The sequence below is a fragment of the Salvia splendens genome, chromosome 4 (assembly GCF_004379255.2).
Source record: "Salvia splendens isolate huo1 chromosome 4, SspV2, whole genome shotgun sequence".
Classification (NCBI taxonomy): Eukaryota; Viridiplantae; Streptophyta; class Magnoliopsida; order Lamiales; family Lamiaceae; genus Salvia; species Salvia splendens.
Window position 1 is genome coordinate 34,194,955 of NC_056035.1, and position 12,186 is coordinate 34,207,140.

At 38.3% G+C, this 12,186-nt stretch overlaps 1 protein-coding gene and 1 pseudogene across 1 annotated transcript; both read left to right on the forward strand.

Annotated features, from left to right (window-relative positions):
* Nucleotides 1–1,607: 1,607 nt before the first annotated feature.
* Nucleotides 1,608–4,436, forward strand: LOC121798217 (pentatricopeptide repeat-containing protein At5g19020, mitochondrial-like). The gene has a single exon (XM_042197108.1). The coding sequence runs from the start codon at nt 1,651–1,653 to the stop codon at nt 3,712–3,714; it is 2,064 nt and encodes a 687-aa protein (XP_042053042.1). The 5' UTR covers nt 1,608–1,650; the 3' UTR covers nt 3,715–4,436.
* Nucleotides 3,779–4,340, forward strand: LOC121801027 (annotated as a pseudogene).
* Nucleotides 4,437–12,186: the final 7,750 nt, after the last annotated feature.

Here is a 12,186-nt window from a genome sequence, read left to right on the forward strand (position 1 = left end):
TCAGAAATACTAATACTTTAGAATATAATCAGTAGCCACCCTTATAGGAGCAGAACAGAAATTAAAAAACGTAAAGAAAAAAGAAAGAGAAAAATGAAAATGGAAGAAATGAAAACATACCTTGGCTGCTTCTAGGTTTCAAGCACAATTTTGTGCGTTTTAACCACAATATTTCCTGTTGTGCTCTTTGGCACAGCAGACGATCCTATTCCCATTTCCACTCACTGTTATATTCACATTCTATTATAAAACTAATACTCTCTTAGTCTCATAAGAATATGTACTCTTTTCTTTGTAATCCGCCCCGCAAGAATATGCACTTCCTAAATTTGGAAACTATTTTATCTTCTTTTTCCACTAACAATACTTTAATTACTTTTTCTCTCAACCTCTCTCGTACTTTATCAATTTTGTATTAAAATTCATGCCAAACCCAAAGTGTATATTTTGTAGGAACAGAAAAAGTATATAAAAATGAGATTCACATTCCACTGACTTTTTCAAACTTTCTTTTTGTTCCCATTTTAATCAAAATTCTTGATGTGGATGGAGGAAGTAAGTGGTATCATATAGTAATTCTCTTCCCCGTAATAAAAAAGAAAGTACTAATGGATTTTGCTAGGGAACCAATTAGATTTAACAAGATCTTATCATTGAAATTTATCTCTAATCAAATTTAGCCTAATCCAATTAAAGTCAATCTAATCAACGTTACTATAATGATTAATATAGACGAAAAAATAATGATATCTAGTTTCTACAACATTATACTTTATTTTGCAAATCCAATAGGAGATTTATTTTTATAATGTTTAGTCTAATGTAATTTTCTAAATGACGGTAACTGTAACTTTTTTTTACCAGGAGGGGCGACCGCCCCTCCCCGGCGATCCGCACCCGATCGTGAATTTTCTATTGTCGTCCCCTCCGATACTTTCCGACGTTGCCCCTTCCCTCTGTTAGTTTCGATAAATTTCATTTCGCCCCTTCCGTTTAGGGATTCTGGATCCGCCACTGACAGGAGAGATGTGGTGATCGGAAAGATTGGGATTGAGGAGAGTGGATACGTGATTCGAGAAGATTGTGCCATAGAAGACTAACGGAAGAGGCCACAACGAAACTATGTTCGGTGGTTTATCTCTCTTATCTATTTTATGTTCAATGGAAAGGGAAGGAGTGTGAATGATGGATGCATTTGCTCCAGTCGTGGGTGCTATTGTTTTTTCCTTTTTATTTTTTTTATCTTTTGCTTTTGACCTGGGTATTATTGGTTGCCATAGTACATAATTATCATATTAGGAGTGTGATTAATTATTAACTCATTTTTTAAAAAAGGGACTCTTGAAACATATATTGATTGGCATATATACTGTGGCATTATATGTAAATAAATGCTATAAAATGTACTCTTTTTTTCATTTTTACTCTCACGTTGCAATAATATAATTTATGATTAATTGTTTATTATGTAAATAATCCATCATCATTTATTAAAATTGCTCATGATTATAATATTATTTTATTTGGTTGTCCACTGCTATTCACACTCGCAACAAAATAAAATAATAGTGGAATAATAGTGGAGTATTTCTAATACTATCGCAAGATTTCTGTTTCTCACACAATTATTTCTGGCTGCTAATTCGATCAATGATCTTAGCTGTTATACCCAAAATCCCACCACATTTCCTTCACATCTCTATGGCTCTCGGCACAGTTTCCCTTCAATCCCTCCAAACCATTCTTAAGAACAGCGCCACTTCATTCGAATTTGCGCTAGTTTCGGCGCTCAAATCCATCTCGTCTTCCCCTTCATTAATCTCCCACGGCCAGCAACTGCATTGCCTCGTACTAAAATCAGGCCTCAATTTCAATGTCTTCATACAAAACAGCTTGATCAGCATGTACTCCAAAACCGGGATGTTTTCGTGCGCGACATCAATTTTCGAAAGCTCCCCGAAGCTGGACTATGTCTCCTTCAACATAATACTATCATGGTACGTAAAAAATGGCCGTTTGGGAGATGCCTACAAATTGTTTGAGAAATTGCCGCTTAGAAATTGCGTCTCCTATACGACCATGATTATGGGGTTTGCTCAGAATGAGTGCTATGGGGATGCGATTGCCCTTTTTAGGGAGATGAGACTGTTGGGAGTGGGGCCGGGAGATGTGACGATGGCGAGTGTGCTATCATCTTATGCGCGTGCTGATGGAACTAGGATGAATGCAATGCTTCTGCACGGCTTGGTGGCGAAGCTCGGTCTTGATATGCGTGTTATTGTTTCGACTAATTTAGTTCTTCTTTATAGCGTTTCTTCGTCTCTTCATGATGCAAGAATGATATTTGATAACATGGTGGATAAGAATGTGGTGTCGTGGAATGTGATGTTGAATGGTTATGTAAAAGGAGGACTGGTTGATTTGGCTAGAGATCTATTTGAAGAGATTCCGCGGAAGGATGTCGTCTCTTGGGGCACAATGATTGATGGATATCTGCAGACTGGGAGGTTGAGGGAGGCCTTGGCGCTCTATTGTGAAATGAGGCACACCGGTTCAAGACCTAATGAAGTCATGGTTGTTGACATTGTCTCTGCTTGTGGACAGGCAACTAAATTGATCGAGGGTCGACAGTTTCATGCTTTGGCAGTGAAGATGGGGATCTACTGCTATGACTTCATGCAGGCGACATTGATTCATTTATATGTTGCCTGTCAGCAGGTCGAACTTGCTTATTTGCAATTTGAGGAAGGAACTAAGTATCATGTAGCTTGCTGGAATGCCCTTATTGCAGGGCTAATGAGGAACGGCATAGTAAATGAAGCTGCACGTTTGTTCAGTATAATGCCAAAGCGAGATGTTTTCTCTTGGAGCTCGATGATTTCTGGTTATGCACAGAATGGGAAGCATAGTCTGGCCATTGAAGTTTTTCATGAAATGATTGGTAAAGGGTTTAAGCCAAACGAAATCACGATGGTGAGTGTTTTCTCTGCCATCTCTGGCTTGAGCACACTGAAGGATGGGAGATGGGCTCATGAGTTCATCCATTGCAACTCAATACCAATCAACGACAAATTGAGTACAGCCATCATTGATATGTATGCCAAATGTGGGAGCATTGATTCCGCTCTAGAAGTATTTGATCAAATCCGAGACAAAGCCAGAAAAGTTTGTCCTTGGAATGCAATCATATGTGGCTTGGCCATGCACGGGAAAGCAGAGGCTTCATTGATGATTTTTGCAGATCTGCAGAGTCGAAAGATAAAGCCCAATTTGATCACATTCATTGGAGTCTTGAGCGCTTGTTGTCATGCTGGTTTGGTGGAAGCAGGGAAAAGCCATTTTAGGAACATGACAGCGACATATGGTTTAAAGCCTAACATTAAGCATTATGGATGTATGGTGGATCTGTTAGGCCGAGCTGGGAGGCTGAACGAAGCTGAAGACCTTGTGCAAACCATGCCTATGGAGGCGGACGCTATCATTTGGGGCACATTGTTAGCAGCGTGTAAAATGTACGAGAACACAGATGTAGGAGAAAGAGCTGCTCGAAATCTGGCAAGGGTGGAACCATCACATGGTCCGAGTAGAGTTCTGCTGTCTAACCTGTATGCAGATGCAGGCAGGTGGGACGATGCTTTCCTGGTGAGGAGAGCAATGCAAAACAAAAACCTTGCACGATCACCGGGTTATAGCAGTCCTGTACAAAGCTTTTAGCTGATACACAAAATTTCCAAAGTTAAAAACCAAAAGTTATACCCACTAGTTCAGCTGCAGAGCCCATGGCACCAACTTCACCAGCTCCCAGCTGAGAGCTCTTCCTCGTTCCACCACCTCAGACCTACTCATCTTCATCCTCTTCCTCTTCCTCTTCCTCTTCTGCGGTGCCTTCTTAATCGTCTCCTGCTTCTCCTACCTCTTCCAGGTCTCTCTCTCATCCTGCCCCCCTTCTCCACCGTAGCCGCACATTTCCAGTTCCATTTCGCCTCTAATCCGCTGATCATCTTCATGATATTCGTCGGCTTTGTTATCTTCTTCGAGATCTGATGCGGGCACAGATCGAGAACGTGCAAGAGGATAGGGTGTAGAGGGCTGAAGAAAACGATGAAGTTCGATTTGCAGCTGCAGGGCAAGGAGCTGCTCCACTCTGGCGATGGAAACAAGGCGGTGAGAGATGTGAATGAGCTGCCGTGGAAAGGGGGCAGCGACGATAACGTTGATTACGAGTGCCTAAGGGCGGAGCTAAGGAAGATGGCGCCACCTAATGGCCATGCCGTGCTAAATGTGGCTGCCCCGTTGCCAATCTCGGAGTTAAAATTTTCATTTTTCATTGTTCATTTTGATTGCAGGATTGACGCAATTTAGCATGGTTTAGGGATTTGCGATCGATTTTTTGAATGTAGTCTTATAGCATGGTTGAAATGCAAGTTATGAAGATAGAGTTTTGAGAAATTATCTTTGCTTCATTGGTGTTGATAAGTTGATTAGATGTAGTTTTATGTTCTACCAATCGTGTGATACGTCTATAGTTGTTTATAGATAAAGATAGTAAGGAACTCTTAAAATCTTAGCATATTGGAATCTCGTTTCATGTATTTCTATCATTTATATGCATCTAGGTGTTCCCCTGACTCTAGCTATTGAGGCAGACATTTTTCAAGATAGCTGTCTTACTAAATGTTTAGACTTTAGTAATATTGCTCAAATAGTGTATTTTATGATGTTTGGTAATATCTTATACTGTGTTAAGTATACACACAACATTTTGATAAAAAAAATTACTCGGAAGGGCATTTTTGTCATTTAACATCTTATACAATGTGAAGTATCCATTTAACCAAACAACAATATAAACGCTATCTTACTTTCGACTCGAAAATAATATCTCAACTTAACAAATACTATGTGAAGTATCCATTTAACCAAACAACAATATAAACACTATATTACTTTCGGCTCGAAAATAATATCTCAACTTAACTATCTTGTTATATCCTATCTGAAAAACCAAACAACAATATAAACACTATATTACTTTCGGCTCGAAAATAATATCTCAACTTAACTATCTTGTTATATCCTATCTGAAAAACCAAACGACTCTAAATTTAGGAAAGGGATAATATCACAAAGTGAGCGAGCTGATTTTCAAAATTCCTTCGAGAGTAATTTGAAAATCCCATGTAGTTAAGTCATGTGATTTAATTCCTTTTCCACTATCTACAAAGACTGATGATATTTGGTAGGAATCCAATAAGGTTTTGCTAGCTCTTATTCTCCGAGACTTATTCATAATCAGATTTAGCTCAATTCAACTAAAGTCAATTTTGAAAATATAAATCGACCACTTTCAAATTCATATTACCAAGTCTGGGCTCTTCATTAATTTATTTATCAAGTTTAAGATATACTCCATTAGTTAATTGAACTTGCTGCTAGCTTAACTTAATTAATTTCTTTATCCAAAATAGTATTGAGAGTTTTGAATTCCCTATTTATCCTAGTGGAATAAATTCCAACTAGTTAAGCTTTAATGTAATAAAGCGTTTTTTATAATATCTTATTAGATATTGGATTGAATAACTGAATTCATTGAATCATTTTTGATACATTATACATGTGTATAAATAGGAGTCTAGACATAAATGTATCTAGAAACCATACATCATAATAAATGCTATTCTTATTTCCCAATACTCTTGGAACTCATGCATCTTCTTGGGACTTAATGATCTCTTTTCTCAACACTCCCCCTCAAGTTGGTTAACGGGATTCCCGATATCCAACTTGGCAAGAGCCCCTGCATAGTTTCTTGCTCCTACTGCCTTGGTCAAAATGTCTGCAAGTTGATCTCCAGATTGAACAAATGGGAACTCAACGATTCCCTCTTCAATTTTCTCTTTGATGAAATGTCTATCTATTTCAACATGCTTCGTCCAATCATGTTGGACTAGATTCTCTGCGATTGCAGCTTTATTATCACAGAAAATTTGACACGTCTTCTGTAATAAAAAACCTAGTTCGCCCAACAATCTCCTCGGCCACATTACCTCAGTTAATCCATTTCTGATCCCTCTAAATTCTGCCTCTGCACTTGATAGTGCTACGACCTTTTGCTTCTTGCTCTTCCATGTAACAAGATTCCATCCAACAAACGTGAAGTGCCCCGAAGTGGATCTTCTGTCAACTGGATTTCCAGCCCAATCAGCGTCTGTATATCCATGGATTTCCAGATGATCACTTCGTCTGAACATTATTCCATGATCAAAGGTACCTTTGAGATACCGAACAACTCTCAGTGCTGCCTCAAGGTGATCGCTTTGGGGTCGGTGCATAAATTGACTTATCACGCTTACTGCATATGCTATGTCCGGTCTGGTGTGTGAAAGATAAATCAATTTTCCAACTAACCTTTGATACCTTTCTCTATCGGCTAGTTGAGCTCCTTCTGTGATTTGAAACCCATGATTAACTGCAATTGGTGTGTCTGCAGGTTTACATTCCATCATGCCAGTTTCTGCCAGAAGATCCAAAGTGTATTTTTTCTGATTTATGAAGATCCCTTCCTTTGATCTCAAGACCTCGACCCCGAGAAAGTACTTAAGTGCCCCTAGATCTTTCATCTCGAATTCCGTGGCCACGTTCTTCTTGAGCTCCTCTATCTCCTTAGAATTATCTCATGTAATAATCATGTCATCGACGTAGATTATCAAACATGTAACTTTATCCCCTTTTTTCTTCATGAAGAGGGTGTGATCTGCATTGCTCTGTTGATAATCATACTTCTTCATTGCCCCTGTGAATCTCCCAAACCATGCTCTGGGCGATTGTTTTAAGCCATACAAGGTTTTCTTCAATTGACAGACTTCCCCATCTTTGAAGTCTTCTTCGAAACCTGGAGGGGCCTCCATGTAAACTTCTTTCTTTAGTTCACCATGTAAGAAAGCATTAGTTACATCAAACTGGTGAACAGGCCAGTCTTTGATTGCTGCAATAGAGAGTAATACTCGGACAATATTCATCTTTGCCACGGGCGAGAATGTCTCAGAGTAATCCACTCCATATGTCTGGGTGTACCCTTTAGCCACAAGGCGAGCCTTATATCTCTCAATGGACCCGTCTGGTCTTCGTTTGATAGTAAAAACCCATTTGCAACCTACAGTTCGTTTCCCCTTTAGAAGTTGACACTTTTTGAATGTTTTATTCCTCTCTAGGGCTTTTAGCTCTACCATCATTGCATCCCTTCAATGCTTGATTTTTAATGTTTCCTTTACTGTCTGTGGAATTTCCTCTTCTCCATAGAGGGCTGCTTCAAATGCCCTAGCTAGTTTGGTTAAGTTCGCTCTTGCCACACTTCCCACTGGATATTTTGACCTTCTGCTCGTTCTTCCAGGTGAGTACCGTTTGGGTGGAATTCCACGAGTACTTCGGATAGGTCGAATGTACTGTCCGGTGTCTTCATCTATAATCTCTCTCTCTTCTCCTCCTGTAGCAACATTGTTAGTGCTAAGATTAACAGAGTTCTCAGGGTTGGTTACCTCAGATATCGGAACGGGTACTGTTGGTGTGTCACCTAGCTCCATAGGTTGGGGTGTGTTCGTGGCATGCTCGGCGACAGATGTAGCTGGCTCTGGTAGTCCTTCGGTAGAGGAGTGATTATTTGGCATAGGCAGCCAACTTATCGAGTCAATTGTATTTATTTCCTTCTCCCCCTGACTTGGAAGTTGGGTGGCGTAAAAGAATTCGGTTTCTAAGAAAGTGCAGTTCATTGTGGTGATAACTTGGCGGGTTTTTGGATATTAGCACCTATAGCCTTTCTGATGAGTCCCATACCCAATGAAAACGCACTTATCTGCACAGGGTGAGAATTTGTTACGCTCGTGTTTGGGGATATGGACAAAGACCGAAAACCGAAGATGCGAGGTTCGAGGGACATTGGACATGGTGGAAAATTTTTCGATGGGGTTTTTAAGGTCGAGAATTTTGGTGGGAAGACTATTGAGGAGATATACAGATGTGGCTACGACTTCAGGCCAGAAAAAATTTGGAACTTTGGAATCAAGGATAAGGGCTCGAGTTATGTTTAGGATTGCACGATTTTTTCTCTCAGCTACCCCGTTTTGTTCCGGAGTATAAGCACATGATGTTTGATGGATAAGACCTTTTTCAGCACAAAAATCTTTCATTTTAGTGTTGACATACTCTCCCCATTATCGGATCTAAGGACCTTGATTTTGGTTTGAAATTGGGTAAGAATCATAGTATAAAAATCAGAGAATTTCAAAAAAACATCAGATTTATTTTTAAGAAAATATACCCAAGTCATGCGAGTGCAATCATCAATAAAAAGAACGAAATATCGAAATCCATTACCCCCAACTACTGGCGAAGGACCCCAAACATCAGAGTGTATTAAAGAAAAAACAGAATCAACCTGAGTACTACTCGATTTAAAAGATTGTTTGTGGCTTTTTGCCAAAACACATGTCTGACATTCAAAAGTGAAGCTTTTAGGAGAATTCGGAAATAAAATATTTAAATAACTCAAGGACGAATGTCCTAACTGCCATAACCACATTTCTCGTTCCGTAGGTCTGTAAGCCAACATCCCTCTGCCAGTTTGAGCTACCTCGTCCACATAATATAACCCATGGTATTCAGTGTCACGCCCAATCGTCATCCCCGTTCGAATATCCTGTAGAAAACAACAACCCGGTTGCATTAGGAGTCTGCAGTTGAGTTATCGCGTTACATGGGAGACAAACATCAATTTTTGTGATAACCTGGGAACATAAAGGCAATTAGCAATTTTCAATGTTGGAGATGTTCGAATAGTCCTTGCCCCTTTTACCGGAACAAGATCCTCTCCCCTGTCTCGATATATATTCTTTTTGACTTTGTTAATTCCCCAAAATCAGCCCTATCGTATGACATAGTATCCGTTGCTCCACAATCAAATATCCACCCCCTTTCATCCCTAACTTCTGATTTTTTTACTTTACAAGCCACGGAAATATCAAAATCATTATTTAGGATTGAATGACGATTCCTACATTCTATATGGGGTGTTTTTGGAATACCAGCATGAATCAAGGGCCTGTTTTGCAATTTTGGGGTGACTTGGGGTTCTTTTCCTAATAAACCATTTTTCTTGGGGTGCAAATTGAGAGATGGAGAAAAAACAAGGGTTTGTGGCAAAGCCCCAAACCCTTTACCTTCAATTGAACGTGTATACAAAGCCTTGGCCGATTCTTCTTCTTTTCCGCTTCCTCCACCAGATCCCCACCAGCTACCCGCCGCTGAGCTCTCAATCGGACGACTGCCATCGTTCCCAGCGCCGGCGGCCGCCTGGTCGCCCGCTGGGAAAATGCTCCCGTCTGCTCCTTCTCGCCCGACGACAATTCTTCCCTTACCGGTGTTGTTCTTGTTTGATTTGTGACCATCTTCCCACCATTCCGGGAAGCCGACATGTTTGAAGCACGTCTCCTTGGTGTGCTTGGTCATTGAGGATGTGGTACTCACTTGATCTTGGTTTTTATTGCATCAGGGGTTGCTGTATGGTTTTTTCTGAGATTGGATAAGGATGATTTGTTGCCTGATCTTGGCTAATTGGTTTGGGAAGGGTATGGAACAGTGATGAGGAAAAATCTGAGTTCCAAAGAACTAATTTTGAATTGGTTCAAGGATCTATTTTTTTTCTGCTCTTGATACCATATTGGATATTGGATTGAATAACTGAATTCATTGAATCATTTTTGATACATTATATATGTGTATAAATAGGAGTCTAGACATAAATGTATCTAGGAACCATACATCATAATAAATGCTATTCTTATTTCTCAATACTCTTGGAACTCATACATCTTCTTGGGACTTAATGATCTCTTTTCTCAACACATCTCATCTGCAAAATATCATCCCCGGCAACCGAGACTCCATTTTATAGAGTAACAATACTATTATTTCTTGTATACCAGTTGTCACTATCCTAGATGACATTATTGTTAGGCGGCGAAAATATGTTATTACACTTTGTTAGGAATTACAAAGTTTATAAGAGAAACGTGACTAATGGTATATCAAAGAATAGGTGATAGAAAAGGGAATAAAGAAATTAATGAATCAAATAACATAACTTCAATTCTTAGCTCGGAAAATAGATGAATAAAACAACTTACATCCGAGAGAGTATAAGTATCGAACATTGGTACTATATACTCCCTCCGTTCCAACTTAAGAGTCCTAATTAATTAGGGCACGTGTTTTAAGAAATGTAAAGAAAAATAGGTTGAATAAGTTAGTGGAATATGAGTCTCACTTATATATATACTTTTATAATAAAATGTGAGTGGAATAAATTGGTGGAATGTGGAGCTTGCTTACTACTTATGGTAAAAGTGAAATAAGACTGTTAAGTTGGGACGAACGGAAATGACAAAACATGACTCTTAAGTTAGGACGGAGGGAGTATAAGAGATGACAATTTCACTACATTATCATTTGTTCTAACATTAGAAGCAATTAAAAGAGTCATGCGGTACCATGCATGAAGACATGCATCGCCGAGAGTTTAGATTTAACATTTTTCAACACCTCATCAACAACTGCACTTAACTTGTACATTTCTGAAAAGATATGCATGACTGATTACTTATGTACTCAGAGACACATGTCGAAATAATCATAAAATAAATAACAAGTTTTATCTTGCCAATTTGAGAAAGCATGGGGTTTTTTCACTAAAAATCCTCGAGCATACTAAATTCTTTTCTGAGCTAAAGTTCAACCACATTCTAACTTTATTTAGAAACTATCATATTTTGAACATTTGTGAACCCGAAAGGTGGTCATCTTTTATGACGGTCTGTTTGTGTACACTACTCCGAATAGCGGCATTCATCTTACTAGGATCTTAATTAGATTAATCTAAACTAGCATAATAGGTTAATCTCCTTTCTAACCCCAAAATAGATAAGTATTTCTATAAAATAAAATACAACAAGACAAAACATAATTGCAATTTAAATGACTAAAGTCATGCTCGAAAAATATTTGGTTTATTAAAAAGAAAGCTCATCTGATATGGTAAGATCTTCAATTAAAGTTCTTGCTACAATCTTATTTTGCTTGTAGTAAAGCCTTTTACAAATAACAAAAAGATAATATAAAATAAAAAAAGAGACTCATATTCCACTATCTTTTTTACAAACTTTTTCACATTTCTTAAAATATATGTCAAACTCAACTGAGACTCATAAAGTGGGACGGAAGGAGTACAAGAGAATTACAAAAATCACTAAGAAGATGTGAAGAATAGAATGAATATTCAGTAGAAAGCATGCATTCTATTCAAACTAAAATATTATTGTAAAATGTGAGTGGAATGAGGTTAGTGAAGTGTGGGCCCTATTATTTTTTATGAAAAAATTCTAACTAGGACTCCTAAAGTAGGACGGACTAAAATGAATCGGGATGCCTAAAGTGAGACGAAGAGAATATTAGTTAAATCAATGGATTTTTTTAATTATTTGCGGTAATTAACCTGAAAGCTAATCACTTTTAATTAAATATTCAGGAAAAAATATTACTCCCTCCGTCTCACAATAAGAGTCACACTTTGCCATTTTGGTACGTCCTACAATAAGAGCCACGCTTCATTTTTACCATAAATGGTAAGTAAGTGTCACATTCCACTAACTCACTTTACTCACATTTTATTATAAAACTAATATAAAAAAAGTAGATTCCATATTTCACTAACTTTTTTAACACACTATTTTTTATATTTCTTAAAATTTATGCCCACAATAACAATGACATGGAGTAATTGGCAAAGAGAATATATTATGACGATCTACTTAAAGCATAAAATAGGGAAAGTAATTAGTGGGTCGAGAGCCCAAACATTAATTTAAACACCCAGTCCACATTATTGCCGTCGTTAGACTCTTCAGTCCAAGTAGGAAGGGAACCCAGGCCCAGCCCATCACTAAAAGAAAATGATAGCCAAAAGTCCCAAAACGCCCTTGCAGTTAGCTAGCTAGACTTGGATTGCCATGTTGTTTCTGATTATATCACGCAATTCTTTCTGTTGTACTATCACAATATTTCTAATATTAGTAATCAATTTGAATCGAGGTTTGATTTTTAACTGTCCTTTTCTATCACAAGATTTGTGTTTGCTCA